Genomic DNA, 27882 nt, shown 5'->3' with positions numbered 1-27882 from the left:
GTGGCTCATGCCTGTAATCCCAGCACTTTAGAAGGCCAAAGTGGGCGGATCACTTGAGGTCAGGAGTTTGAGACCAGCCTGGCCAACATGGTGACACCCCGTCTCTACTAAAAATACAAAAATTAGCCAGGCATGGGCATGGTGATGGACGCCTGTAATCTCAGCCACTTGAGAGGCTGAGGCAGGAGAATCCCTTGAACCTGGGAGGCGGAGGTTGCAGTGAGCCAAGACTGCACCCACTGCACTCCAGCCTGGGCAACAGAGCTAGACTCAGTCTCAAAAATATATAAATAAATAAAATAAAATTAGCTAATTAGAAATCAGCCCCTTGGTGGTATCAGCTAGATAGCGACTATCATATTGGCAGGGCAGATAGTGGACATTCCCATTGTCGCAGAAAACTCTGTTCAGACCTTCCTTTTTGGAAGCTCCTCCCTTGACTTGCCTGTCCGGGGTTTTCTCTGACCTATCCGTGCTGCTTCAGCCTCCTGGGGGCAGTGATAAGGGTAAGATTATCTGGGTCCTTAGCCGATGCCTGCATTGAGACCATTCCTGCCTCTAAGTGCTCCCATGCAAAACAAGCAGGCCACCGTCACCAAAGCTTCCAGCACCTGCTCAGTGTGGCCTAGTCCTTCCCCAAAGTGCATGCTGGGACCACGCAGCGCTAGTGCACATGCTCTCTCTTGCAGAGGATCAGCACGGCCACCGGTGATGGCAAACATTACTGCTACCCGCACTTCACCTGCGCTGTGGACACGGAGAACATCCGCAGGGTGTTCAACGACTGCCGCGACATCATCCAGCGGATGCACCTCAAGCAGTATGAGCTCTTGTGAGGATGCTGCCGCCACCCTGCAACGGAGCGGCGCCCCGGACTGCCTGACTGCCAGCCCCATGCCATGGTAGGAGGCAGAGTCTCTAGTTTCATCTTGCTGCCATCTGTCCCATTCTGTGTCGACCACCAAGCCTCTGGCTACCTCTGTCCCCTCAGGTTTGGTTGTGTAGCTTCTGTTGTCATTGAGTACAGCCTCCCACAGCATCCCACCCCCAAACCACCGACTCTCATTGCTGACACTGCAGCAGAATCTGTCCAGGTGGGAGCCCCATTATTCATTCTCCCTTTATTGATTCATCGAGGAGAACTTGGTAGATGGGGAGAAAACGCAGTTTGCTTTTTTTTCCACGTTGTCAACCGTGACTGCAAGAGCGTTCGTGCAGTGCCCTGAGCCGCGGCCCTCTCTGATTATCCCTTTATGAAGCTGCAGGCTGACAAGTGATGGTCCCTTCCCATTGGCCTTAGCCCGAGACTTAGAGTCGACCCCAAGCGACAGAGTGACCAGAAACCCTTTTACAGTCACATTCGGAGTCGCTGCTGGCCTCAGGCATTTGAATTAGAGCTACTTTGAGCCTCTTACATTTAGGCAGAAAACCTACCACATTCACTACTGCAAAATGTGTCCTGTCTAAAAATGATTCTCGAGACTTTCCCTATACTTAGGCATAGTCTTCTTTCTTAGATTCTCTTTGTTGTTGTCCCTATTGCTGGTTTATTATACTGTACAGACCACAAAATGTAATATTCTTTTGTATAACTACTAAAGAAAAATCCTTGTAGATCGTTGTGCCTTCACCATGGCTATCTATACCTGTACATGAAATGTGTTTGTATTGTGCTGAAGAGCTCAATGTCAACATTACCTGCTGCTTACTTTGAAAAAAGGAATGAATGGTAGCTGTAGAATTTAGGATATTTTATCAGGTTGGCACTTTATAAAATACTCCCTGATTTAAAAAACTATAAGTTATACACGTTAATCATCCACATCCTACCGACAATGTCGTACCAACATCAACCTGCTCTTACTTCTCTGAGCTGCAACCACCTGCTCTTACTTCTCTGAGCTGTAAAAACCTGAACTCAATTCAGGGGTACAAATTGCAATCTAATCTTTTCAGGGAACCAGGGATTTTTTTCTCTTTCTCTAGACAATATGTTTCCTAGTCTGCTAATGAAACACTTCTTCAAGTTCCCTAAGTGGGAACAGGTCCATCATTCCCTTAGTCAAAACTTTGGACACAGGCTACATCATACAAGTAAGCAAACAGTAAGAGAAAAACAAAATGTGGCCAGGCGCGGTGGCTCACGTCTGTAATCCCAGCACTTTGGGAGGCCGAGGCAGGCGGATCACAAGGTCAGGAGATCAAGACCATCCTAGCTAACATGTGAAACCCAGTCTCTACTAAAAATACAAAAATTAGCCAGCCGTGGTGGCAGGCGCCTGTAATCTCAGCTACTCGGGAGGCTGAGGCAGGAGAATCGCTTGAACCTCGGAAGTGGAGATTGCAGTGAGCCGAGGTCGCACCATTGCACTCCAGCCTGGGCATCAAAGTGAGACTCAGGCCAAAAAAAAACACAAAAAAACCTTGACGTGTCAGTGTTTGTGTCTGGCCTAGGAGAATAAGGATGACAGCTTCACTTGCCTTTTGAAGAAGAAACATTACAAAACCTTAATCTGAAGTATAAAGTCAAAAGATGTGGCTCTTTCTCACACTTGCAAGATTTACAAATCCAGCCTCAAACATTATGACACGCCAACAATATCTAGAAAGTAAGAATTGTTGTAGCAATGATGCTTCATATTCTATCTGTAGCCACAGAGTTGAGGGTAGTTTTTGTAGGTCTAAAATAATTTGTAAAGATGTCCAAAGTTAAATTTTCAACAATACAAATCTAGAGAAGTGACAGCCTACATTACTTCATTACTCTTCTTTTAGTCTTTAGTCTTTAATATTTTAAAGTTTACTCTATAAATCAGCATTTTGTAATCCTTTATAAACTCATCCAGATTTAAATGCTACTTTTTCATGAAGAAAGGATGACAACTTTACAGTCAGTGCAACACACACATATTTTATCTCATCACCGTCTTCCTGCCCCTCCCATCCACTGTCTCATAAACCCTCAGTTGAACTAAGATAAATACAATGGAAATTATTTTCAGTTCCCCTTGCACTGTCAAAGTAAAACAAGAAAACTGAAAAGCTACACCCCCAGCAAGAAAGGGAAGTATGTTGTTGTATGCATCATCACTCAACAATTACCCTCTAAATAAACATCCTCTTTAAGAGTTTAATTCAAACGACAGCCAGACTGTTAAGAAAAAAAAACAAAAATAATAACTTTTATCTGGCTTACAATTATTAAAGCATTTATTTTCAGGTGCCAAAAGCCATATCCCATTCCACTTTTTAAGTTTCTTTTGATCACTGACAGGCATTATTAACAGATGTAACAACTTGGTCTCCTATAGAGAAAATTACACTTATCTAAAAATCTGATTCCATTAATTGATCAAGTATAAAAATCTACGAAAACAATATGTTCTGCACATCACATCTGTACTTTTTTTTTAAATGTATTTTTTGAGACGGAGTCTCACTTCGTTGCCCAGGCTGGAGTGCAGTGGCACGATCTTGGCTCACTGCAACCTCCGCCTCCCGGTTCAAGGGATTCTCCTGCCTCAGCTTCCCAAGTAGCTGGGATTATAGGCACTTGCCACCATGCTTGGCTAATTTTTGTATTTCTAGTGGAGATGAGGTTTCACCACGTTGGCCAGGCTGGTCTTGAACTCCTGACCTCTAGTGATCCACCCGCCTCAGCCTCCCAAAGTGCTGGGATTACAGGTGTGAGCCACTGCGCCCTGCCACATCTGTACTTTTAAGGGTACAGCTTTACAGTACATAGGAATTTGAGAACCACTTCACAGGAAGAGGGAAACAGCCCAATATTTATGTATACACATAATCCCAAGTGTGTGCTGGGGCCACCAGGCCCTTCCTGGGGGAACAAGGACTGTTGTGCATGTGAGTGATGACATTAATAGCATTTACATACTGTACAGATGCAACCTTTGATGATACATATATTTGATAAAAATGAGAAAACAGATTTGTTGTAGAGTACCTGTCCACTTTTATAGCATGAGAACAGTACAATCAACTATTTATTTTGCAGTTACTCATTTCAGTGATTGAGAATTTCTGTGCTGTGCAGAGAGACGGCCTGTAATTGGTCTTATCATCCACTTGATTCTAACATGATCTCTGCCCAAAGTTCCATTTCTTGGGCTTTGATATTTATAATGGCGCCTGCTCTTCATCTTATCTTACGCTTTCTGAGCAAGTTCAAACCAGAAAGAAAAGGTGAGGCTAAAAGCCCAAAGTGAGTGAGTGTGAGGACCACAAGGAAGCCCACCACTCCACAGTAGATGATCAAAACCACGTCCTCACGTGGGAGGTAGCACTTGGAGAGGGTGTAGTCTGTGGGCGTGATGCTACCCTGGAAAGGAGAAGGGAAAGTTATGCTGAGAGCACGAGGCACAGGCTGAACACCACAGTCTTAGCAACAGCAGAGAGAAGACTGCCTTCTCAGGTCCCCCTCAGGTGAGGCAGGGAAGGGGCCCTCACCTGAGACCTAGGGGGCCCAGTCTTACCCCTGCACAGCTCACCCCCGCCCAGCCCAGGCTCTGGCAGGAGAGACACTTAAGTAAGGCCCAAGTGTGCCTGGGTGGAAAATGTCTGGGACACTGACCTGTCAAAACTGGCCCCTGGCCCACTGGGTTCCCATCAAATATAGTGGGGGGATCCATAACAGAGATTCAGAGAGGCACCGTGGAGTTCCAGGGTCATCGGTCGGCAAGGAACAAGGAGGGAAGGGTGTCTTCCTGCCCCTTGATGCTCAACTAAGTATCTGTTCCTTAGAAATACGTTTGTCCAGGTCGTCTCCGTGGGCTTTTCTTTGCAGATACTTTTATGTGGAACGACAGTGGCAAATGTTTTCATTTACTTTGAATTTGAAAATGTTAGGGTTCCCTCCACTTTTTTATGAAGTAAAAGAACCTGTCATACCAGCATCATGAGCTGGATGCAGGAGCCCATGGCTGAAAGGAGTTAAAACGCCCAGTGGTCATTAAGTGAAACATCTTTTATCAACCTGCAAAGGCTGTAGTGTTCTCTGCCAGGCCAAATGGGCATGTTTAGAAAATAAGAGAAGATGGCTGAGTGTAGCTAATGAATAAATGGTTGTTTCTTTAGAAAATTAAACACACACAGAGTGTAAGAGGAGAGGACACGGCCCTCCCTGAAGGATAAAGTCCACCTGGACGGTGCCCTGCCCTCGCTTCTCACATTAACTGCCCAGGAATGTCATGCTGATTGGTTCCTGGAAGGGTGTTTGGCAAGGGGCAGTGTATGGAACTATGTGTAGAGGGAGGGAAATTTGTGTGTGGCTTTTGTAAATTTTTACAGATTGCAGCAATTAAATAGTTGATTACTGTGTTGATTTAAATGCTTATGAAAGCTTTCAGACAAAAATAAACTTTCACGTTACCATGATGAAACTGGGGTTGTTTCTGTTCCTCCAACTGAAAGATGGGACGCTGAGCTCGGGTACTCGGCCCCCGTGGTGCACCTCGCAGGCGCTGTGCGTGTGGCCACTGAGAACCAGGCGCGGCTGGAGCCACCACAGCAGCTGACAGCGGCCAAGAAGACAGCAAAGCAGGCTGTTAGCTCATCCTCAACCAGGCTCTCACCGCTCAGCAGACTCAATTAAATACTAAATCCTTATTTTGAAGGACTGGTTTATTTTTTTCCTTAAAAATCCTTTGGTTTATTTATACGAAATCAAAGGTAAGGTCAGCCCCTTTGAGTCTACTGTTCTCATCCCAGATTTTATATACTTTTTATGGTATTTTATCTTTATAAATATTTTATACATTTATCTTATAAATATTTCCTATATATTATATATAATGTAATATGTATTATATAAATCTATGTAAGAAAATGCATTTCAATTTTAATTAAGTCCCTAAAAATTTGACTCTTCAGTTCCATTCACATTTCTAAATACATTTAAGTTGGTGAAAAACTCTGAATACAAAGAATAGCTGAGACTATTATTGACTTGAGGGTAGGAAACAGAAGTAGGTTTACTGGAAAAAAAAAAAAAAAGAAAGCGATTAAATGAAAATCTGAGATACTGTGAAAGCCAGGCCTCCACCCCTGTCCCCAGGTGATAACTAAGTCATCAACGTTTCAGCAAACACCTGCTCTAGCCTGGGCGCTCTGCTTGTTGACATGCAAGGTGATGAGAGTCACACTGCAACATGAATTAGCATCACGACGCCCTGGCAAACCTTTTGTGATGCCTCCCGTGAAAGCACGTCATAGTTCTCCTTAAATGGGATGTCCCTTTCCTCTGGAGGAGCAGCGTCTTCCCCAGAACAGTTAGCATCACTTCTCCGATACAGAGGATAATGCTGTCCGGGTGGAGAGAGGAGGAGTTCAGGCGGCTATCGTGAAACCACTGGCTGCCTGCTGTCTGCCATGAGCCCCTTCCTCCCCCAGCTCACCTGCAGGAGGACGGGGGCAGACATGGGCAGCGGAGGCCCAGGTCCACACCGGCTGGAGCCACGTGCCTGCTGGGTACAAGTCAGGCCATTAATCCGCACACCTGACCCTCATCAAAGGGCAAGAAGAGTTGGGGGGCTCAGTGAGCAACCAAAGCAGAGCAACACGGGACAGAAGGCACCTGTGGCATTCAGATGCTCTCCTACCTCTCGGGAGCAGTTCAGTCTGTGAGAAACTTCAATGAGCTCTGCTTCTGTTTCAGAGCAGATGCCACAGCCGTCCCCGTTCAGCGCCACGCTGTTGACCATCACGAAGCTGAGGCGGAGGGAAACGCACATGAGGCCGCTGGGGGTACCAGTGCTTTCTTTTCCCCACTGTTCCCGTGAAAAGAAAGCTGAGCATCCAGTGCAAAGAAACAAGCCCAGAGCACTTTCAATCCCACCCAGAATAATTTGGTGTCTTTTTAAATATGAGTCAATATTAACAAAAATAGCATTACTGGGAGTTCTGTCTAAGACACGATCGAAGGGTTTTTGACCCTAAACTTGTGAGAAATCCCAGATTACAGAAGCTCTGCAGTTAGACTATGTCTAAGCTCATCCTCTAACCAGAACCTCATCTGTTACAGTGCCTCTTCCGTGCAGGGGGCTGAGAACCCTATGCCCACCCCATCAGCTGGTTGTGAGGATTCAATGAAATAACATGGCAGGTGTTTAGAACACAGCCTGCCACTAGAAAGTACTCAGTACGTGTCAGATATTGTGACTAAGAGGTAGAGGGAAGCACAGAGTGCGTCAGTGACATACAGACACACACAGCAAGTAAGGCAGACGGTAGGGTGCCGGTTAGAGCTAACTGGGTATGGATAATCCCAAACTAGGGTAATAACAAAGTCCATTGTGGTTAGACTCAGCAGCCACATTTTTTAAAAGACTCCCACTAAATACACTTTTATTTCCTACATGCATACCATCTTGGAATGATGAAAGTACTTGTCAGTAAAGACTGCTTGAAATTTAACTCGTTTTAGAGATAAGGGGTGGAGTTATCAAGTGATCAGCAGTATGATAAGCCGTTTAAAGTGTCTTAAACACACTTAGAGGGAAATAATTCAAACTGTATTATGTTTCTATTATGAGTCAGCAGAGAAAACCACCTACTAGACTCTGCCCTCCTGTCAGAGGGAAAGGTGAGCATTGGTGGTGAAGCCACTGGACAGATATGACCTCACCTGCAGACCTGCTGTGTCCAAGGTCAACAGAGTGCTGGGCACCCACAGGAAGGACAAGATTAAAAGAGAAAAGGCTTCGGCCGGGCGCGGTGGCTCACGCTTGTAATCCCAGCACTTTGGGAGGCCAAGGTGGGCGGATCACGCGGTCAGGAGATCAAGACCACGATGAAACCCCGTCTCTACTAAAAATACAAAAAAAAAAATTAGCCGGGCGTGGTGGCAGGCGCCTGTAGTCCCAGCTACTCAGAGAGGCTGAGGCAGGAGAATGGCGTGAACCCGGGAGGTGGAGCTTGCAGTGAGCCAAGGTTGCGTCACTGCACTCCAGCCTAGGCGACAGAGCAAGACTCCGTCTCAAAAAAAAAAAAAAAAAAAGAGAAAAGGCTTCCACTCCCACCTGTTTTCTCTCCACCGCGTCTATAATCAGTATAGAGTATGGAGTCCTGTCCACTGTGCTGCAGCCGCATACACAGCCCAAAAAAGATGTAGAGATGGGCACTGAGGTGGCCTCGCAGAGCGGGAGCCGCTCATGGTCAGGCTAAGGGTCAGGGTGCTCTGGTCTAAAAGCCCAGGCCAATGGAGATGGGTAGCACAGAGCTACAGAGGAACTGTGACACACTTGCCACCAAATCCCATGACATCATAACTACGAGAACAGTCTTTGTCAAGTGAAATTAGTACATTTTGATCAAATAAAAAAAGACTCTTTTACAAAGTGGGCTGATGAAATTTGTACCACCCAGACAGTGCAGACAGAAAGATATCATTCCCACAGTGGCTGGGCAGAGTCATAAACTGACCGATTCATTGTGGGGTTGTCAAGGAAAACCAGGGTGGTTTGAGGTTTCCCATCTATCGGCTCCCATTGTGAGCACCAGCAAGGACAGCCTAAGGCACTGCTGTTTAAAGATCATGAACCCGGCTAAACAGAACACAGGTAGATGATAGATCCCAGTATGGCAGGCACCTTTAAAAAATGAAGTTTCCAAGGACTAAAGGTCTTGGAAGAATTTACAAATAATACTCACTTAATGCCTTTCCAAGAAAACAGTCTTTCAGAGCTGAACACTTTCTCAAAGCGTTCTACTTTGTATGTGTTCATCCTATATTCAATTGTAAGAAGAAACATCTTTCAGGACAAGCCATTTTAGAAACTCCTAGAGTTATCATGAACACAAAATAACTTTCAAGACTTGAGTTTCAGACTAGCATTATTAGTTAAGGGCTCCACCTGGCCCCAGGATATCAAAGCTCAAATTTTAGTTCCACTACTTACTATGAAGCCTGGGGCAAGTTACTCAGCTGCCCAGGGCCTCAGATTCCACATTGGTACCACAGGTAAAACAACAGGACCATGGTAATGATTAATGTGTTAATATATGGAAGTAAAGTACTTGAAACAGATGGCATATTATAAGCACTAGAGCACTATATAAATGTTAGCTATTAAAGTCTAAATGATCTTGTTTTTTCATTCCCAAAGACAATAATTGGCCACTAAATGTACATTTCAAGTTAGATGTTTCCTAAGGGCACACACAATTCATTCATTCCACAGATATTTGTTGAGGGTGTACTATGCACCAAGTAAAAACCCCTTAAAGAGTTTAACATCCCAGAGCTTACATCTTTTGAAGAAAACAAATTTCAAGACAGCACAAATAGGGCTTCATCTGAATTCCGACAGATTTAGAATTCCAGTTAACAAGAGCTCTCAGGGTGCAGGGCTTTCATGAACTACTTACTCATAATGGAAGCCAATGTCATGGTTTCCAGCAACTACCTTCAGCTGTACATGACTTGGGTGTGTGAACATTTTCTGAAACCGCTCCACGTCATCCGCCCATGCCTGAGGGAAAAAAAATCACTGCTGGGAGCCAGAGAACCATCTCTGCCCCGTGGCCAAAAAAAACATGATCCCTATTTTGTTTTTTTTGAGACGAGTCTGGCTCTGTCTCCAGGCTGAAGTGCAGTGGTGTGATCTCTGCTCACTGCAACCTCCATCTCCCGCATTCAAGCGATTCTCCTGCCTCAGCCTCTGGAGTAGCTGGGATTACAGGCATATGCCACCATGCCCGGCTAACTTTTTGTGTGTGTGTGTATTTTTAGTAGAGACAGGGTTTCACCATGTTAGCCAGGATTGTCTCGATCTCCTGACCTCGTGATCCGCCCATCTCAGCCTCCCAAAGTGCTGGGATTACAGGTATGAGCCAATGCGCCCCGCCAATGATCCCTATTTTGATGTGAGAAGTGAATGAATTCCCCTGTTCAAATCAGATGCCCATAAAGATGATGTAGAACTTTTTTTTGAGATAGAGTCTCGCTCTGTTGCCCAGGCTGGAGTGCAGTGGCACGATCTCGGCTCACTGCAAGCTCCGCCTCCGGGGTTCACGCCATTCTCCTGCCTCAGCCTCCCGAGTAGCTGGGACTACAAGCGCCCACTGCCACACCCGGCTAATTTTTTGTATTTTTAGTAGAGACGGGGTTTCACCATGTTAGCCAGGATGGTCGCGATTTCCTGACCTCATGATCCACCCGCCTCGGCCTCCCAAAGTGCTGGGATTACAGGCATGAGCCACCGCACTTGGCCATAATACGTCTTTTTTTAAGACTACAATTAATACTTACTGTTACTTAATTTGATGCCAAGTTTTTGTTTTATTTTGTTGTTTTTTTGAGACAGGGTCTCACTCTGTCACCCAAGATGGAGTGCAGTGGCCATGATCTCGGCTCACTGCAATCTCTGCCTCCCGGGTTCAAGTGATTCTCCTGCCTCAGCCTCCTGAGTAGCTGGGACTACAGGCATGCGCCACCACGCCCAGCTAATTTTTGTATTTTTAGTAGACACAGGGTTTCACCATGTTGGCCAGGCTGGTCTCGAACTCCTGACCTCAAGTGATCCACCTGCCTCAGCCTCCCAAAGTGCTAGGATTACAGGCATGAGCCACCAAGCTCAGCCTGATGCCAAATTTTTAAATAGTATCCTCTCCCATCTTAAAACAATAATTGGCAATCCCAAAAAATATTTGGTTCATACACCTATTATTTCAAGATCCCCTGAAGACCATTCATAGACCCTGGTGGAGAAATGCTTCAGATCTGGGCATGCTATAAGAACAGGCTCTGACAAAATGTCCAGTAAGTTCTTCATGTGTCTCAACTAAGACAGTGATGAGAACATCTTTAAAAGTGGCATTCCTCTATGGCTACAACTGTGGAAACAAGAACTAACGAAATCAAGAAAGAAAGACAAAAAATACTTATTGTAACAAATATTTCAAAATTATTCTGATACTTGCTTTAACTATTAAAACTTCAGAGTTATGTTAGTGTAGTTCTTATTTTTATAAAGCTAAAAATATCAATTGTACAAACACCCTAGGGTAGGGAAAAAAAAAAAAACCTCTATTCTAGATAGTAACCAACTTTATCCTAAATGTTGTAAATCTGGCAAAACCTAAGGAAATATGCTGGATAGAGTCCTTGAATACATTTACAAAGATTCCACTTTAACAAATAACATTTAAAGTTAGATGGCTGGGCGCGGTGGCTCACGCCTGTAATCCCAGCACTTTGGGAGGCTGAAGCAGGTGGATCACTTGAGGTCAGGAGTTTGAGACCAGCCTGGCCAACATGATGAAACCTGTCTCTACTAAAAATACAAAAATTAGCTGGGTGTGGTGGCGCGTGCCTGTAATCCCAACTACTCGAGGAGGCTGAGGCAGGAGAATCACTTGAACCAGGGAGGCAGAGGTTGTAGTAAGCTAGGCAGAGGTTGCAATAAGCTGAGATCACGCCACTGCACTCCAGCCTTGGTGACAGAGCGAGACACCAGCTCAAAAAAATAAAAAAATATAAAGTTAGAGTAACATAAAATCAGAATAAGAGACATAGAAAAACATAAAATGTTGCCGTTAATTTGGAAAAGCAACATATCTATCCAACCTCATTTTGTAACTAGTTGTTTTTACATATAACATTTCCACTATCTCACATTTAATTATAGCCTAGATGATAACAAACATTGCAACTCTGTAAACAGTGGTTCCTATCAACTCTGAAACAAGACTTCTCTTGTGCAGCTATTGAATTGTCCTAGGAAATGCCAGTAAGGTTTTTTGGATTTTTGTTGTGGGGTTTTTTGTTTTGTTTTGTTTTTGGTTTGGTTGTTTGTCTTCCTTGATTTTTATCTTTATTTTTTGAGACAGGGTCTCACTCTATCACCCAGGCTGGAATGCAGTGGTGCACAGCTGACTGCGGCCTTGACCTCCCAGGCTCAAGCGATCCTCCCACTTCAGCCTCCTGAGTAGCTGGGACTATAGGCGTGCACTACCACGCCTGGCTAATTTTTGTATTTTTTGTAGAAACAGGGTCTCACTAAGTTGCCCAAGCTGGTTTTGAATTCCTGGGCTCAAATGATCCTCCTGCCTTGGAATAGGTCTGGCACGGTGGCTCACGCCTATAATCCCGGCACTTTGGGAGGCCAAGGTGGGCAGATTGCTTGAGCTCAGGAGTTCAAGACCGGCCTGGGCAACACGGTGAAACCCCATCTCTGCTAAAATACAAAAAATTAGCCGGGCATGGTGGTGCATGCCTGTAATCCCAGCTACTCAAGAGGTTGAGGAGGGAGAATCGCTTGAACCCAGGAGGTGGAGGTTGCAGTGAGCCAAAATCACACCACTACACTGCAGCCTGGGTGACAGAGTGAGACTCCATCCCCCACAGCACCAAAAAAAAAAAGAAAAAGAAAAATAAAGGGCAGGCACAGTGGCTCATGCCTGTAATCCTAGCACATTGGGAGGCCAAGGTGGGCGGATCACCTGAGGTCAGGAGTTTGAGACCAGCCTGACCAACATGGAGAAACCACGTCCCTACTAAAAATACAAAATTAGCTGGGCGTGGTGACACATGCCTGTAATCCTAGCACACAGGAGGCTGAGGCAGGACAATCGCTTGAACCTGGGAGGCAGAGGTTGCGGTGAGCTGAGATTGCGCCATTGCACTCCAGCCTGGGCAACGAGTGAAACTCCATCTCAAAAAAAAAAAAAAAAAATCCTCCTGCCTTGGGCTTCCAAAGTGCTGGTACTACAGGCATGTGATGAAGTTTTTTAAACTATACGCCAAATTAAAGATTTTCCAAAAACCATTAGTGACTGAACATTTTTAAGCAGCAAGAACAGCTCATGTCTTCATTCGTTTTGTTCCAAGGATGTAATAAGCAAAACATTGTGACAACTAAGGTGAGAACAGCTTTTCTCTTTGGCTTGTGGAAAGTGTTACATTACCCCTATACCCAGGCAGGGGTCTCGGCCCCCTCTGAAAGCAGAGGATCCTCACGTCAAGTCCCCAGGGCTCCTTCTGCATCTCTCACTCAGAAGAAAGAAAATCAGAGAAGAATAGCAAGTCTCTTTTGTAGCACAATTCTCATAATATCGTGGTTCAATAAGAGTGTGAAATTAAATGTACATTTCAATATGTATTTTGCAATTTTGGTGACAACTGAAATAACATCTATCTTGCCCGTTTCTCCCTTTCCCAAGAGGTTCACAAAACAGTGTATTCCAACTAAATGATATCTGGCTAATCGACATATTTCCTACATAGACAAATGTTTACGATTAGCCAACCTAACTCAAGATTGAGTTGTTCTAATAATCTTAGATAGCCTATGAATTCTAATCATCTTCCAAATAGCCTATGCATTTTTAATATCAGTAGTAAGTACAACTTCCATAAAATTTCCAACTCAAGCTGACATTGCTTCGTGGATTCTCTGGGATACTTGTGCTGGACCTCAAAGCAGGATGAGGGCACCTGGAACACAGAGTCCTACCTCAGGGGTGCTCCACTTCCCTTCATCAAAGATATCCCCCAGGATGAAGACGACTTCTGGCTGCAGCAGCCACAGAGCTGTCTGGAAGGCTCTCTCCATCTGCCATTCCCTTGATGCCAATAGGAAAAAGTAAGGCATCAGTCTCTTTTCTGGGTGGAGGCTACTTCTGTATTACGCACCATTTAAACAGCAAACTAAATGGTTCCACTCTCCTTCTTCCAGAGCCCCACTCTTGCATTCCCATCCCTGGCTTGAAGGGCCAAACAGTCCATATCTGATTAAAGGTGGAGAATTAAGTATCAGAGAAGAGTCCGGCCATCCCTTCCACACACCCCAGACACTGTGGTGCGCAGGAACAGGCCCCACTCTGCACCCTGCAGCCATCACTCGGTCAAGACAGCAACTGGGACCTGAGAGAGCCTAATGCAGCTTCCAGAGATGCTCAGTGTAGACTGATTTTGTACCACACAGAGGAGATTATTGTATCTAGCTTAATTTTAGCTTCTTCTTGAGGGGACTTCAACTTCCTTCTTTGCTTCCAAGTTGGAGGGGAGATGACAAGAGAAATAGGCTAGCCAATATCAAAACAGGAAATCCTGGAGATTTCACACATGCAAGTAATCCTCCCAGAGGTAAGACAAGCAAACGAAAAGAGCCTGGAGGCTGGGTGTGGTGGCTCATGCCTGTAATCCCAGCACTTTGGGAGGCTGAGGTGGGCAGATCATGAGGTCAGGAGTTCAAGACCAGCCTGGCCAATATCATGAAACCCTGTCTCTACTAAAAATACAAAAAATCAGCCGTGCATGATGGCATGCCTGTGGTACCAGCTACTTGGGAGGCTGAGGCAGGAGAATTGCTTGAACCCAGGAGGCAGAGGTTGCAGTGAGCTGAGATCATGCCACTGCACTCACTCCAGCCTGGGTGACAGAGTGAGACTCCATCTCAAAAAAGAAGAGCCTGGGATCTGCAATCTGACAGACGATGGATTAACATCCCAGCTCAATCCATTGAAAAGCTGTGTGGCTTTGAAAATATTGCCTATTCTGATTCCCAGTGTCTCCATTGGTAAATGGCGATCTTATTTTATTTTATTTTATTTTATTTTATTTATTTTTTGAGATAGAGTTTCACTCTTGTGGCCCAGGCTGGAGTGCAATGGTGTGATCTCGGCTCACTGTGACCTCCGCCTCCCCATTTCAAGTGATTCTCCCGCCTCAGCCTCCCAAGTAGCTGGGATTACAGGCATGCGCCACCACACGCAGCTAATTTTGTATATTTAGTAGAGACGGGATTTCTCCATGTTGGCCAGGCTGGTCTCGAACTCCTGACCTCAGGTGATCCACCCGCCTCAGCCTCCCAAAGTGCTGGGATTACAGGCGTGAGCCACTGCACCCAGCCGGTAAATGGGGATTTTAAAGCCTACTTGCACAGGATAGTTACAGGGTTAAATAAGACAGCATTTGTAAAGCATGGCACAGGCACACAGCAGGTGCTCAAAAATGTCAGTGCTTGCTCAGCCCTCCCCATCTTCAACCTAACCAAATCCAGCCTATGTCAATTTCCTAAGGAATCCAAACCTTTCCTCCTTTTTAAGGCATTTTCCTGGCTGCTCCTCCTCTACAAAAGGGAAATGCTATGTCCTGGGATATATAAATAGGGGAAAGTAGGCTGGGTGCAGTGACTCACACCTGTAATTTCAATGCTTTGGGAGGCCAAGGAGGGGAGGATCACTTGACACCAGGAGTTCAAAACCAGCATGGGCAACACAGCAAAACTCCATCTCTACAAAAAAGTAAAAATTAGCTGGGTGTAGTGGCACAAGCCTGTTGTCCTAGCTACTTGGGAGGCTGCAGTTAGCTATGATCCTGCTACTGCCCTCCAGCCTGGGCAACAGAGCTAGACCCCATTTTAATCAGTCAATGTAATTTCTGGTCAGAGGAAGATTTTTAGATCCCAAGTGAACTGAATGGTACACATCAGCCGTGAAAGGCTTTTTACTCAAGATCTCTCTCAAAATACATTTCTCCGTTTTTCTTATTTTATTTTACTTTTTTTTTAGAGACAGGCTCTTCCTCTGTCGCCCAAGCTGGACTGCAGTGCCATGATCATAGCTCACTAGAGGCTCAAACTCTGGTGCTCAAAATAGCTCAGGCGATCCTCCTGCCTCAGCCTCCTGAGTAACTAGGACTACGAGTGGGCATAAATAGCAAAAATTAGCTATTTTTGGTTTTTGTTCATTGTTTTTTTGTAGAAATGAGGTCTTGCCATGTTGCCCAGGCTGGTCTCAAATTCCTGGCCTCAAGCAGTTCTTCACCTCCACCTCCTAAAGTGCTGGGATTACAGGCGTGAAGCACTGCACCCAGCTTCTCAGTTTCTCCTGATTTAATGTTATTCACCATAGGAAGTAAAAATCTAGAAACAGCGGCAGGAAGAAGGCACAGAAGGCTACTTGGAGAGACCAGACATCAATCAGGATCAATTTGTAAGACCAAGACACTGCAGGCCCCCCACCAGCCCTTCTTGAGCTCAGGCCTCCTTTGGTTAAAACTCTTAGTAAAAAAGTATAGCTGCTCCTTCATTATTCTTCTTTCTTTCTTTCTTTCTTTCTTTCTTTCTTTCTTTCTTTCTTTCTTATTTTTTGAGATGGAAACTTGCTCTGTTGCTCAGGCTGGAGTGCAGTGGTGCAATCTCAGCTCACTGCAACCTCTGCCTCCCAGGTTTAAGCGATCCTCCTGCCTCAGCCTCCGGAGTAGCTGAGATTACAGGTGCCCGCCACCACGCTCAGCTAATTTTTCTATTTTTTAGTAGAGATGGAGTTGCACCATGTTGGCCAGGCTGGTCTTGAACTCCTGACCTCAGGTGATTCACCTGCCTTGGCCTCCCAAAGTGCTGGGATTACAGGAGTGAGCCACTGTGCCCGGCCTAAAAATAATTTGTTTAAAAAGTTTCCTGGTGAAAAAAACAATGGGGCAGGTGTGAGTTGGAAAGACAGGACCTGATCCTTCCCCAGGGTGATAGCCACAAATCTGCTCTGCTCCTCTGCTGCCTAGAGGAGGCTGAAACCCAATAGCCTCAAAGTTACACAGCAACGAAGGTGAGACGGGACCACCAACCCAAATCTGTGTCCTCCCCTGCCCAGGGGACCAGTCCCAGGCACCAGGCATTGTGTAGCATCTTGTTGTCATTGCGTGGCACATCTTGTGATGTTTCTTGTCTTAACCCAGTTACAAACAAGGAGGCAGGGACTCAGAGGGGCCCTAATAACTTGTCCAAAGTCACAAAGCGATGTGGCCCAGATCTGACTCCCAAATTATGGGGCCCTGTATATATCCTCAGTAAATGGTAAATTCAAGGAAAAGTCAAATATGCCTAAATGTCCTCCTTTGAGAGGAAAATAACTAAGAGTAACCTAAAGCCATAAGCCTTGCCTATGAGGAAAGGGCTATACCGTTTTGCCTACAGAATTTTAGAAAGATTCCTGATTTTACCTCTTACCTTCGTAATTTATCCAGCCAGTGGCCTAGGAATTCCCCAAGCAAATGGGTGTCAGCCAAAAACATGGCTTTGAGCACAGGCTGACGTGTGGCTTGTTCACCATCAGAGGCTGTGGTTTTCACTTCAGGCCAATTACACTGAAAGATTGCTAAGTAATAGATTAAAAATTCACAAAATAGAAGCACAGCAAAGACAACAGCTATGAGTTTCAACAGCAATGAACTCTTCCTCTTTAACGGATGAAAATTCTGTCTTCCAAACCGCAATTCGATCATCGCCATTTCTCAGGCAACAACAAATCCATGAGAAAACTGCAGAGCCCTGGGTAGGGTGATGGCATTCAGGTCTTAGCTGGGCACCTACAGGGAAAAGGAAAAGAATTCCGTTATGTTCCCTAATAATACAGGTATCACGACCTCCCTCTATTAAGAACTAATGAGTTACATAATCCTATCTACATTTCCAAATTAATTGTCTTATACTTTTACAATAATAATATGCCAGATTACTAATAAGGAAAACAACTGACCTCTCCAACTGCTTCAAGCTCTCCATACCTCCATATGCCAGAATAAAGCTATTAGAATGCTTTTCTCACCAAGATGATAAAGTTTCGTTAATATTCTAGAAATCATCAAATGGGAATCCATGAGAATGATGTGTGTCAAGGTAGGAGACATAATGGGAAAATTCAGTATTATTTAAGTGTAATTTGACTCCCAGGATTCCCCACTACCCCTCCTTGACCTTAAAAATCAACAGGTCACAAGCCCCCTGTAATGTGTTGCTTTTGGTGTTAATTCATCAGTTTTCTACTCTGCTTTTCCACAAAATAAGTGAATATTCATGGACAATGTGCTTCAAAGATCCAAGGAATTCATTCCACATTGGACCCAGAGGCCAGGATCTGACAGTGAAACCACCTTTGCAAAATTTTTTTTTTTTTTTGAGACGGAGTCTTTCTCTGTCGCCCAGGCTGGAGTGCAGTGGCGCGATCTCGGCTCACCGCAACCTCCACCTCCTGGGTTCACGCCATTCTCCTGCCTCAGCCTCCCGAGTAGCTGGGAATACAGGCGCCCGCCAACACGCCTGGCTAATTTTTTGTGTTTTTAGTAGAGACGGGGTTTCACTGTGTTAGCCAGGATGGTCTCGATCTCCTGACCTCGTGATCCGCCCGCCTCGGCCTCCCAAAGTGCTGGGATTACAGGCTTGAGCCACCGCGCCCGGCTCACCTTTGCAAAATTTTAACAGTAAAAGAAATCTGACATAGTTGACTCCATCTTGTTTCTGACTGCCAAGCTGCCCTTGATCATTCCTGGATATAGGCCAAGCTAACTTTGGGAGGAATTTGCTTATAGGTTGTTTGTTTGTTTTGTTTTGTTTTGTTTTTGCAATGGGGTCTCCCTCTGTCACCCAGGCTGGAGTGCAGTGGTGTGATCTGGGCTTACTGCAGCTTCCGCCTCCTGGGTTCAAGTGATTCTCATGCCTCAGCCTCCCAAGTAGCTGGGATTGCAGGCACCCGTCACCACGTCCAGCTAATTTTTGTATATTTTCTTAGTAGAGACGGTTTTTTGCTATGTTGGCCAGGCTGGTCTCAAACTCCTGACCTCAAATGAACCACCTGCCTCAACCTCCCAAAGTGCTGGGATTACAGGCATGAGCCACTTTGCCAGGCCAGTTTGTAGTTTAACTTTGAAGCAAGGATGATGATAATAGTCTCCTCCCTGTTCTGAGGCTGAAACCACCTTTGAAAACTAATGAAAGGTTTCGAGATTAGGATTAGGGGAGGGACTTGAATTCTGCTGAATGTAGTTTCTATAATCCCTTATTGCTCAGGAGTCATGAGGCCAGAGGTAACAAAGATTTGTGACTTCCCTCAATTTCTCCTATAGATAACATCACTATTGTAGATCCTAAGATTGGTCTTTTGACATATTTTTCAGACTTTTGGGCAACTGATTTACCCTACCTGACTGACCCTGCTGGGACCCATATTTCGTGGCTCAACTGATCCTATGACCCCACCCAGAAGCGGACTCAGCACACAAGGACCGTTTTCCACATCCCTATGATTTCATTCCCAACCAGTCAACAACTCCTGTTCCCCAGGTCCCTGCCCACAAAATTGTCCATAAAAACCCTAACCTCTGAGATTCAGAGAGACTGATTTGAGTAATAATTCCATCTCTCAGTGGCCAGCCTTACGTTAATTAATTAAACTTTTTTTTTTTTTTGAATCAGAGTCTCACTCTGTCACCCAGGCTGGAGTGCAGTGGCACAATGTCAGCTCACTGCAACCTCTGCCTCCCAGGTTCAAGTGATTCTCATGCCTCAGCCTCCCGAGTAGGTGGGATTACAGGTGTGTGCCACCACGCCCAGCTGATTTTGTTTTTTTGTATTTTTAGTAGAGATGGGGTGTTGCCATGCTGCCCAGGCTAGTCTTCAACTCCTGAGCTCAAGTGATTCACCCGCCTCAGCCTCCCAAAGTGCTAGGATTACAGGCATGAGCCACCGTACCCAGCCCAAACTACTTATTTACTGGAGTACCATAGTCTCAGTGAATGGTTTTGTCTGTGCAGTGGGCAGGAAGAAACTGTGGGTGATTGCAACAGAGCCACCATCTGTGAATGTGAATATTGAGTACTGCAACCAGATTATATGTTTTCACAAAAATGGGTTTTCCCCTGCAAATGTGCCTTAGAACTCTGGATGGCCTTCTTTTATAAGATATTTATGTATAGTGGCTTCTGTAAGGGAACCTTCAAAATTTGTATGGATTCATCCCAAATCTTGGATGAGCTTTGCATCCTGTAAAGAAAGCATCTATTTTTGAGACCTCTGAAGAGAAAAGTTGGTAAAAGGCTGCCTTGAGATAGGCTACAGATGGTGGCATTCTACTTCCAGGTTCTTCAACTGCGCTCAAGATGAGCATCTGAGAAGGGCGGTGACCTTCCCAGGGAGGGTATAGGAAGCTCAGATGTCAGAGAAGCCCCTGAAGTCTTATGGGGTGGGAGCTTTGGGAGACACTGACCAGAGACCCTAATTGAACCAATAAAAAAATAAAATCCTTTTCTAGGAAGATGATTTTCTAACACGAATCTAGGAACTTCATGTTGCACATAGGCATGCAGTCAAGAACCACCTCATTTCCCCAGGGTCTAAAATCACCTCTGTGAAATGCATCCTCAGAACTCTACATTCGCATAGGGAAATTAAGAATAACCCCCATTCCTGGCTGGGCGCAGTGGCTCACCCCTGTAATCCCAGTACTTTGGGAGGCTGAGGCGAGTGGATCACCTGACGTCAGGGGTTCGAGACCAGCCTGGCCAACGTGGTGAAACCCTGTCTCTACTAAAAATACAAAAATTAGGCTAGGCGCAGTGGCTCAAGCCTGTAATCCAGCACTTTGGGAGGCCAAGGCGGGCAGATCACCTGAGGTCCGGAGTTCGAGACTAGCCTGGCCAACCTGGCAAAACCCCATCTCTACTAAAAGTACAAAAATTAGCCGGGGTGATGGTGTGCATCTGTAATCCTAGCTACTCAGGAGGCCGAGGGCAAGAGAATCGCTTGAACCTGAGAGGCGAAGGTTGCAGCGGGCCAAGATTGCGCCATTGCACTGCAGCCTCGGTGACAGAGAAAGACTCCGTCTCAAAAAAAAAACAAAAACAAAAATTAGCCAGGCGTGGTGGTGGGCGTCTGTAGTCCCATCTACTCGGGAGGCTGAGGCAGAAGAATCACTTAAACCCAGGAGGTGGAGGTTGCAGTGAGCTGAGATCACGCCATCTGGGTAACAAGAGCGAAACTCCGTCTCAAAAAAATAAAATAAAATAACCCCCATTCCCTACAAGAGTCCCTAGCTTGTTTTACAGTGGTGTCTATAAGCAACCATTAAGACATGGAAAACCTTTAAACCTTACCTAAAGAAAAATAAGCTAGGCGCAGTGGCTCACGCCTGTAATTCCAGCACTTTGGGAGGCCGAGGCGGGCAGATCACGAGGTCAGGAGATTGAGACCATCCTGGCTAACACAGTGAAACCCCGTCTCTACTAAAAAATACAAAAAATTAGCCAGGCATGGCGGCAGGCACCTATAGTCCCAGCTACTCGGGAGGATGAGGCAGGAGAATGGCGTGAACCCGGAAGGCAGAGCTTGCAGTGAGCCGAGATCGTGCCACTGCACTCCAGCCTGGGTGACAGAGTGAGACTCCGCCTCATTTAAAAAAAAAAAAAAAAAAAAGTAAGAAAAAGAAAAATAAATAGGTGTGAAAATGTACTTTGAGCCATTATCAAAAGTTTAAAACCTAACTGAAAAATTGGCAATACCTTCAGAAACTGATAAATGAAGAAATCTTCTCATAAGTATTCTAATGGAGCATTGGCAATGGGTATGTGGTACTATTAAGTATTAATTACTATTTCTGGCTTTTCAGAAGATGAAAGGGTAGGAAATGGTGAAATGGACAGCCCTTCCATTGGGGACTGTCATTCCTCTGTTTCATTAGAATGGCACTACCTATATTAAGTCTTGATTTATTTATTTACTTATTTTTATTTTTTTGAGACAGAGTTTCTCTCCCATCACCCAGGCTGGAGTGCAGTGGTGTGCTCTCAGCTAACTACAACCTCCACCTCCTGGGCTCAAGCAATCCTCCTGCCTGAGCCTCCCGAGTAGCTGAGACTACAGACGTGCACCACCACACCCAGTTAATTTTCATATTATTAGTAGAGATGGAGTTTCACCACATAGGCCAGACTGGTATCGAACTCCTGGCCTCAGGTGATCCACCCGCCTCAGCCTCCCAAAGTACTAGGATTATAGGCGTGAGCCACTGTGCCCAGCCTAAGTACTTAATTTAAAAGGGAACAGCTGGCCTGGCACAGTGGCTCACACCCGTAATCCCAGCACTTTGGGAGGCCAAGGCAGGTGGATCACCTGAGGTCAGGAGTTCAAGACCAACCTGGCCAACGTGGTGAAACCTCATCTCTACTAAATACAAAAATTAGGCAGGCGTGGTGGTGCATGCCTGTAATCCCAGCTACTAGGGAGGCTGAGGCAGGAGAATCGCTTGAATCCAGGAGGCGGAGGTTGCAGTGAGCCGAGATCGTGCCACTTCACTCCACCCTGGGCAACAGAGTGAGACTCCATCTCAAAATAAATAAATAAAGGGGGAACAGCAAACAAATACTGGATTTTAAGTAAGTCCTTTCAGACAGAGAGGTCAAAAGCAGCCTTGCATATCATCTGGAGTCAACTGCTCTTGCTGAAATTCTCCTCCAAAACCCCACAACATCTTTATCAGCTGGTCAAGCTGTACTTTATCTTCTTCACTTAGAACTTTTGTCACCTCTCTCTAAGGCAAACCACACATGCCGCATAATCGCAGTCACCACATACCTTTATCTTCCAACTGGCGACAGCTTTGAGTGAAAAATGTCACTAATAAAAATTAAAACAGGGCAATGGTGTAAACCAGGACTGTCCCAGACAACTCAGGATGTGCAGCCACCCTGTGCTGCCCGTGCTTACTCTGACACAGAGGAGAAGCAGCAGTGCCTGTTTGCAGTCACCCACCTCATCTGTAAGAAACTTCGGAATGGACCGCACAAGTGGCAGGAACCATGCACCAGTATGGTGAAGGGCCTGGGTTCTCTGCTGGAGAGCCTCTAAGGGATAAATAACAGGTTCCTTAACGCCAGGCAATTTCCTTTGTGTTGATTAAATCAAATATGTCAAAGGCAACCATTTGATCTTTATATCTCATTTTTCTTTCAGAAGGCCTAGAATCTCCTAAAATCCTAAAAGCTAAACCCAAAACCACAATTGAAACTTTCTAACACCGTATGTTTCCTCCAGCTGTACAGAACTAGTTGAGAGGGAAGGAATGCTGAGCTTCTGGGGCGGGCTGAGGAGTCTTCCAGTATGCACACCCTTGCTGTTTGGTAGGTTTCTGGTTTCCCCGGATGAAATACCAGAATGACAACTTGGTAATTGCTCTTCTACACCCCCTTCTTTTCATCAGAGTGAGCCTTGTTTGAGCAGTTATGACTAAGAGGTGCAAAAAGCATCAGTGAGCGGTGAGCAGGCTGGAGACAAGGCTGGCTGACAGCCTGAAGTGGGGCTCAGGGCAGGACAGGACGCAAAACTGCAGTCCTCCAGCTTCCCTGGATGAAGAGAGCAGGACAGAGGACATAGAGACAGCCTGTGGGTTTGCACTTCCAGGCAACCTGGGCTCTCCCTGCCCCAACTCCTCACTGAGCTCACTCAGCATGGCCTCTTACTCCTTGCAGATAAGTGACCTTACTGCAAACAAACCAGGTTAGAGGGGAGTTCTGGCGCTTCCCTCAAACTTCTGTGTTCTTGTTACAGATAGGCAGGCATGAGCGGGGCAGGTGAGAGCTCTTCCCACCCACCAGGAATGTCAGGTGATCACCAGGTGCCCATTCAACAGTTAACATATTGCCTCTCTAAAAACGATCATTTAGCAGCCAGCGCCAGGGAGAGACAATCTCCTGAGGGTCCACAGCTGCCACATTAAAATGTTAATTAAACGCAGATGCCAGGGAGGGGCAACTTCCTGGGCATACACATCAGGAGACAAAATGGCAGAGTATGACCTTCTGGGGGCACTCCACAGGAAAAAGAAAGCCACAGATGGGCATGCGTACAACTTCCTAAACACACTGCTCATGCTCACCTCCCAAGCCTAAGAAGGGCACTGCACATGCAGGCAGCCCACCCTAAGGGAAGAATCATGGGGAAGGGGTGCAAGATGCCAGAAGTGGGTCAGCCTATAAAGTCCTAGGATTACGGTTAAACACTGCACTTGGCTGGGCACAGTGGCTCACGCCTGGAATCCCAGCACTTTGGGAGGCCGAGGCGGGCGGATCACAAGGTTAGGAGATCGAGACCATCCTGGCTAACACGGTGAAACCCCGTCTCTACTAAAAATACAAAAAATTAGCCAGGCGTGGTGGCGGGCGCCTGTAGTCCCAGCTACTCAGGAGGCTGAGGCAGGAGAATGGTGTGAACCCGGGAGGCGGAGCTTGCAGTGAGCAGAAATCGTCCACTGCACTCCAGCCTGGGCCACAGAGCAAGACTCCGTCTTAAAAAAACAAAAACAAAAACAAACAAACAAACAAAAAGCACTGCACTTGACCTTCACATTGCCCTCTCAGGTCTCTTCCAAATGTACTTTTCTTTCTTTCCTGCTCTAAAGCTCTTTAATAACATTCACTCCTGCTCAGAAACTTGCCTCAGTCTCTTTTTCTGCCTTATGCCCCTCAGTGGAATTATTTCTTCTGAGGAGGCAAGAATTGAGGTTGCTGCAGATCTGTATGGATTTGCCACCTGTAAATCGAATACCTTCTACCCCTAACATTCTTTTTTCCAAAAGGGAATTTAAAATATCCTACACAGAGCCATTCAACCAGAGGAAGACTTGGAAGGAAAGAAAGAAGGAGGACAGTAGAAAAGGAGAGAAGAGCAGAAGGGGTTGGTGGAGGAAACAGGACAGAGAAAGAGAGAGCAAGCAAGCTGGCTGGCACTGTTACATATTTTCCTGAGAAGACCCTGATAACCATGTGAAGCAGCTATCTGGTATAACATAATCTTTTTTTTTTTTTTTTGAGACAAGGTCTCGCCCTGTCACCCACGCTGGAGTACAGTGGTGTGATCCCAGCTCAGTGCAACCTCCGCCTCCTGGACTCAAGCAATCCTCCCACTGCAGCCTCTGGAGCAGCTGGGATTACAGGTGAGCGTGTGCCATCACACCTCACTAATTTTTGCATTTTTTGTAGAGACAAGGTTTCACCATGTCGCTTACGCTGGTCGCAAACTCCTGGGCTCAAGTGATCCACTGGCCTCGGCCTCCCAAAATACTGAGATTACAGGCATGAGCCACTGCACCCAGCCCAACATGATCATTTTTTAAAAGGTAAGAGTGGCTGTGGAGGGCATGGTGGCTCATGCCTGTAATCCCAGCACTTTGGGAGACAAAGGCAGGTGGATCATTTGAGGCCAGGAGTTCAAGACCAGCCTAGCCAACATGGTGAAACCCCATCGCTACTAAAAATATTTAATACAAAAATTAGCCGGGTGTGGTTGAGTGAGCTGTAATCTCAGCTACTTGGGAGGTGGAGGCACAAGAATCACTTTAACCCAGGAGGTGGAGGTTGCAGTGAGCCGAGATCTCACCATAGCACTCCAGTCTAGGCGAGAGAGCGAGACTCCATCTCAAAAAAAAAAAAGAAGAAAAAAAAAGATAACAGAACAAAAACCTATTTAGAAAACTTTTGACAGCAGCTCCTTAAACGGAACACCTTTTGGGCAGGTGGCTCACACCCTGTAATCCCAGCACTTTGGGAGGTGGAGGCAGGGAGATCACTTGAGGCTAGGAGGTTCAAGACCAGTCTGACCAACATGGAGAAACCCCGTCTCTACTAAAAATACAAAATTAGCCAGGGTGGTGGTGCATGCCTGTAATCCCAGCTACTCGGGAGGCTGAGGCAGGAGAATCACTTGAACGGGGGAGGCAGAGGTTGTGGTGAGCCGAGATTGCGCCATTGCACTCCAGCCTGGGCAACAAGAGCGAAACTCTGTCTCAAAATAGAAAAAAAAAAAAAATTATCTTTGAACTTTTCAATTTGTATTTATTTATTTATTTTATTTATTTTTTTTTTTTTTAGAGATAGGGTCTCACTCCACAGCCCAATGTAAATCAAAAATGAAATCCTAGGGCTCCTCAACCATCTGCATTGACCCCACCAAGGGCATTCCAGAGTTAACCTTGTTTTAGGTTGTTTTAAGCAAAACTTGTTTAGGCCATGATGGGAAGTGGGGGTGGAACTTGACACATTTTGTCCTCCTCCCTTTTGGAATTCAGGAAAAGCAGACCAGCATTTAACATGCTGGACACTTAACTTACCTGGAGGCTTCATCTGCGTGATAAAACTTCAGTCTCCACAGCCTCTTATTGTAACCCAGACATTCCTTTCCATTGATAATAAATCTTTCAACCAAATGCCAATCAGAAAATTTTCAATCTACCTATAACCCGGAAGCCCCCGACCTACCCACCTCCTCAGCTGTCATACCTTTATGGACCGAACCAATGTACATCTTAATCTTACATGTATTTGACTGATGACTCATGGCTCCCCTAAAATATATAAAACCACACTGGGCCCCGACCACCTTCGATACATGTTCTCAGGGTCTCCACATGTCTGTGTCACCAGCCATGGTCACTCATATTTGGCTCAGAATAAATCCCTTCAAATATTTTACAGAGTTTGACTTTTTGTCAACCGCAGGCTGCGTCACAGCTCGCTGCAGCCCCAAACTCCTGCGCCCAAGCGATCCTTTCCCCCACAACTTCTCGAGTAGCAGGGACTTCAGGTGCGTGCCACTACACCTGGCTTTTTTTTTTTTTTTTTTTTTGGTACTTTTGTTGTTATGGTGGGGGCGGGGGTCTTGCTATGTTGCCCAGGCTGGTCTCGCACTTCTGGGATCAAGCCATGCTCCCCCTTCAGCCTCCCAGAGTGCTGGAATTACAGGTCTGAGCCACCGCATCCAGCCTATCTTTTAATTTTTTTTTTTTTTTTTTTTTTTTTTGAGACGGAATCTTGCTCCGTCACCCAGGCTGAAGTGCAGTGGCGCGATCTCGGCTCACTGCAAGCTCCGCCTCCCGGGTTCACGCCATTCTCCTGCCTCAGCCTCTCCGAGTAGCTGGGAGTACAGGCGCCCGCCACCACGCCCAGCTAAATTTTTTTTTGTATTTTTAGTAGAGATGGGGTTTCACCGTGGTCTCGATCTCCTGACCTCGTGATCCGCCCGCCTCGGCCTCCCAAAGTGCTGGGATTACAAGCGTGAGCCACCGCGCCCGGCCAACCTATCTTTTAATTTTTAACTTCAAAGTTATCGCTAAAAATCTAATCCCCCTAAAATATGAAAAACATACTTAATATGCACTGACCTGTAGTTTTTCTCTAATTCACTATCTTAAATATATTAATTGCAATCTCATCAACGGCGACTTGCATTTGAAATTTTCCACCTTAAACGGTATTTTTTGATAAGATGGATTTTTTAAAAATCTACACCAGTAAACGAGTGAGAGACCCCTGCAAAATAATACATGGGCCTTAAGCCATCGAGATTTTCCAGCAAATAATTTGCAGAATGCTGTTTTTCCTAGGTTAACTTGCAATCCTAAAGCGGAAGGAGGTTCCGTTTTTAGAAGTTTAAATGTTGTCACACAGGCGCAAGAATACATACAACAGCCATGTTTTCCAGCTCTGCGCACAACGCCAGGCAGATGGGAAGCACCGGGCGGTGCAGGAGCCCTTTCACCAGGGAAGGGCGGCTTCGGTGGCCGAGAGACCCGGGAACTGCAGTCCGAGCCGGCGCGCACCCAGCTAACTTCCTGTTTCCGCGGTAGCGCGCGGGCCTGTCACCTAAAGCCCCGCCCCGGCGACCTCAGGCGGGTGGGAAAGCCCTAGTCTTCCCGCAGCCGCTTCGTCCTCCCGCCGCCGGCGTCCCACGGCCGGCTGCGGAAGCGGGCTGTCTGAAGGGGCCCGGCGGATGGCTCCCGGGGCTCCGCGGCCTGTGATCCCCAGAGTGGACAACCACAGCTGGGGCTCCGTGCGCAACTCGGAGTAAAGGCCGGAGTCAAGGCCGGAGTCTACGCTCGGCGGCCGCGTCCCGGCCTCTAGCGCCCTCCCCGAAGTGCCTGGCAGGCTCGGCAGTCCGAGTGTCGCGTTACAGAGCCCCCTGGGCAGTCACCGCTGAAGGGCGGGGGGCGCGGGAAAGGCATTTTGGGGACACAGGAGAGCTGCGAGGGCGACGCACGGGCGAGCTGTCGTTAGGGCCCAGGAAAGGCCCGTTGCGGGGCGCACAGGCGGGCAGGGGAACTCGC

At 46.2% G+C, this 27882-nt stretch overlaps 2 protein-coding genes across 8 annotated transcripts in view; one reads left to right on the top strand and one right to left on the bottom strand.

Moving 5' to 3' along the window:
• Positions 1 to 2528, top strand: part of GNAL (G protein subunit alpha L) — a 195084-nt gene extending 192556 nt beyond the window's left edge. For 2 of the 3 annotated variants that reach the window (XM_058438660.1, XM_032152830.3), the window contains exon 13: positions 690 to 1555. In XM_058438660.1, the coding sequence (XP_058294643.1) occupies positions 690 to 836 (147 nt within the window). In that variant the 3' untranslated portion in view covers positions 837 to 1555. Of the gene's footprint in view, positions 1 to 689 lie in introns of all 3 variants that reach the window. The other variant, XM_032152827.2, reaches the window with a different exon arrangement.
• Positions 2396 to 27859, bottom strand: MPPE1 (metallophosphoesterase 1). 5 transcript variants are annotated; one of them, XM_032152832.2, is made up of 11 exons: positions 27243 to 27859; positions 17497 to 17591; positions 16968 to 17326; positions 13473 to 13581; positions 9385 to 9488; positions 8668 to 8742; positions 6618 to 6726; positions 6414 to 6482; positions 6198 to 6320; positions 5390 to 5530; positions 2396 to 4339 (listed from the first exon to the last, which is right to left on the bottom strand). In XM_032152832.2, the coding sequence occupies exons 3-11, from the start codon at positions 17246 to 17248 to the stop codon at positions 4157 to 4159; spliced, it is 1194 nt and encodes a 397-aa protein (XP_032008723.1). In that variant the 5' UTR covers positions 17249 to 17326; positions 17497 to 17591; positions 27243 to 27859; the 3' UTR covers positions 2396 to 4156. The 5 variants fall into 5 exon arrangements, with proteins under 5 accessions (XP_032008723.1, XP_058294644.1, XP_032008722.1 ...); XM_058438661.1 differs by lacking the exon at positions 27243 to 27859 and adding an exon at positions 22539 to 22553; XM_032152831.2 differs by lacking the exon at positions 17497 to 17591.
• Positions 27860 to 27882: the final 23 nt, after the last annotated feature.

The sequence above is a fragment of the Hylobates moloch genome, unplaced genomic scaffold (assembly GCF_009828535.3).
Source record: "Hylobates moloch isolate HMO894 unplaced genomic scaffold, HMol_V3 SCAFFOLD_5, whole genome shotgun sequence".
NCBI lineage: Eukaryota > Metazoa > Chordata > Mammalia > Primates > Hylobatidae > Hylobates > Hylobates moloch.
The sequence above is the reverse complement of the archived record's forward strand: the minus strand, read 5'-3'. Positions and strand labels throughout refer to the sequence as shown.